General features: G+C 35.4%; 1 protein-coding gene across 1 annotated transcript in view; it reads right to left on the bottom strand.

Moving 5' to 3' along the window:
* LOC136856158 (cell adhesion molecule 3-like) overlaps window positions 1–1,947 on the bottom strand; it is a 165,496-nt gene extending 163,549 nt beyond the window's left edge. The window contains exon 1 of the mRNA XM_067133826.1: window positions 997–1,947. Coding sequence (XP_066989927.1) covers window positions 997–1,108 — 112 coding nt within the window. The 5' untranslated portion in view covers window positions 1,109–1,947. The remainder of the gene's footprint in view (window positions 1–996) is intronic.
* Between the last annotated feature and the right edge of the window lie 203 nt (window positions 1,948–2,150).

The raw sequence follows: 2,150 nt of genomic DNA on the forward strand, positions 1-2,150 counted from the left end.
ATATATATATATATGTGTGTGTGTGTGTGTGTGTGTGTGTGTGTGTGTGTGTGTATGTGTGTGTGCGTGCCTGCGCATGTGCGTAGAAACAGCTCAACTTCCTCTCTCTCAAGGCAGCATTGAGAGCTCCTCTATAAGGTTACAGCCGAGGTCAATGGAATGCTTGTCACAATGAACGGTGCCGGATAAACAAAAGCAATAAACAAAAATAAAAGGTAACTACACGCCTAACAAAAGAAATAATATTAATTGTAGAGGTATTTTAGAATTAGCTTTTTTTTTTAAATACTAAGAGACAATGCAATATTTTTCCTTGCAAAGGTACTTGATATTACGTAACAAAGAAAATGTGATTTTTAATTTAAGAGTTATATGTACATAATACCATTCAAATACACACACACACACACACACACACACACACATATATATATATATATATATATATATATATATATATATATATATATATATATATATATATATATATATATATATATATATATATATATATATATATAGTTTGGAGTGTCAACATGGGAATATGAAACATCTGTTGAGCCAACTCACCATTATGGAAATGAAGTTTGAGCGCTGAACGCATGAAAGGCTGATGGTAGCGAGAAGAAAAACAACTTTTTAACATAATGATTATGTAGGAATGATTGAGGACGATAGGCTGACGAGAATAATGGATAATTTGGGAGATACCTGTATAGTGCCGGATAGTGCCGGATAGTGTGCAGGTACTACTCATATAGAATAATATTCATACACATTCCCCATTGAAAGCTGAACGCAAAAGTCAGGCACAGTCACCATAAATTTTTATGGCCAATAATAAACAGCAAGAAGGAATGTTCAAGCATATACACACACACACACACACACACACATATATATATATATATATATATATATATATATATATATATATATATATATATATATATATATATATATTATCATGAAAATTACATCACAATATTCACTTACCTGGCCAACACCGTAGGAGTATCAGCAATATTACTCTGGCGATTTTCATCATTTCTTTTTTATCATTCACCTCACCAGGGAAATTATTCAGCGTATGACATAGACCATTCATTCACTACGTCGCACTATGAATGGTCGTGCATTCATCTTTCTTCTTATCCAGTGTTTTTCATTATATTTTTTGAATGAAACGGTGGGCGGTGCATATTGTACTGGTCGCGAATGTAATTTCAGTGAAACTGGTCACTGGTTATATTGGGATTTGTTTTTCATAATTATTTTTGGATTATCTTAAACTTCTTCGGGAAGGTAATAGTAAATTCCGAGTGTTTAGAGTAATTAGATCATTTTTTTTATTAATCCATATTTCTTTTAATTCGTCAATGGTCAAGTTTTTTTTAAAATTACTGAATAGATTTTAAATGCAGTTGTTTGTTTATTCCAGTAATTGTTATATTTATAGTTTTCTTAGCATGGATTTATTTTCATCAAACTCACGTTGGTGTCTGTCATATATCATTGTTTTCATAATTGTTAATTTCTGTCAATCATCTTCAAAACTGGTGTTAAAAGCTCACATTTTAACAACCCGAGAAGAGGCAGTTTGTCAACATTAACAAGTCTTTTAACATTCACATTTTAGCAGTGAAAGTTTTCATTCTATTCTTCGTGAATTACCAATGACGCAATCTCATCTCCGTCCAAAAACTAAGACAGAATTGTCATCATATCAATTCACAGACAGTTCTCGTCGTCCAAATCCAGTCAGCCCGACCTTCAGCGTCGTATCCGTGACGCCTGCTTGTTTATGCCTGCGTCAGAAGACGTACAAATTCCTTCTCCCCCCCCCTACCCAATTCGCGAAGACCCACAAGTGACGCTGGCAAATTCAGTGACGGCCCCTGAGACGCAGCGGACACCTCCTCTCCCTGGGAAAGCCAGACACGTACTGAGCTCGGCCAGCGAGTCTGACTCACCTTTTGTGGCCTGACTTTCGAGTCAGGCTTGTCACCTGACGGATGATTATCTAGATTATTTCTGGAAGGGGTTAGTGGGGTTAGGGGTGGTGAAGGGAGCTACTACTAGACCAATTATCAATCTATTATAGTTCTGCATTTTGAAGGAGGCCTCTGTTTCTAGTAATTAGGTGGAGA

This window comes from Macrobrachium rosenbergii, chromosome 34, assembly GCF_040412425.1.
Source record: "Macrobrachium rosenbergii isolate ZJJX-2024 chromosome 34, ASM4041242v1, whole genome shotgun sequence".
In the NCBI taxonomy this organism is placed as follows: Eukaryota; Metazoa; Arthropoda; class Malacostraca; order Decapoda; family Palaemonidae; genus Macrobrachium; species Macrobrachium rosenbergii.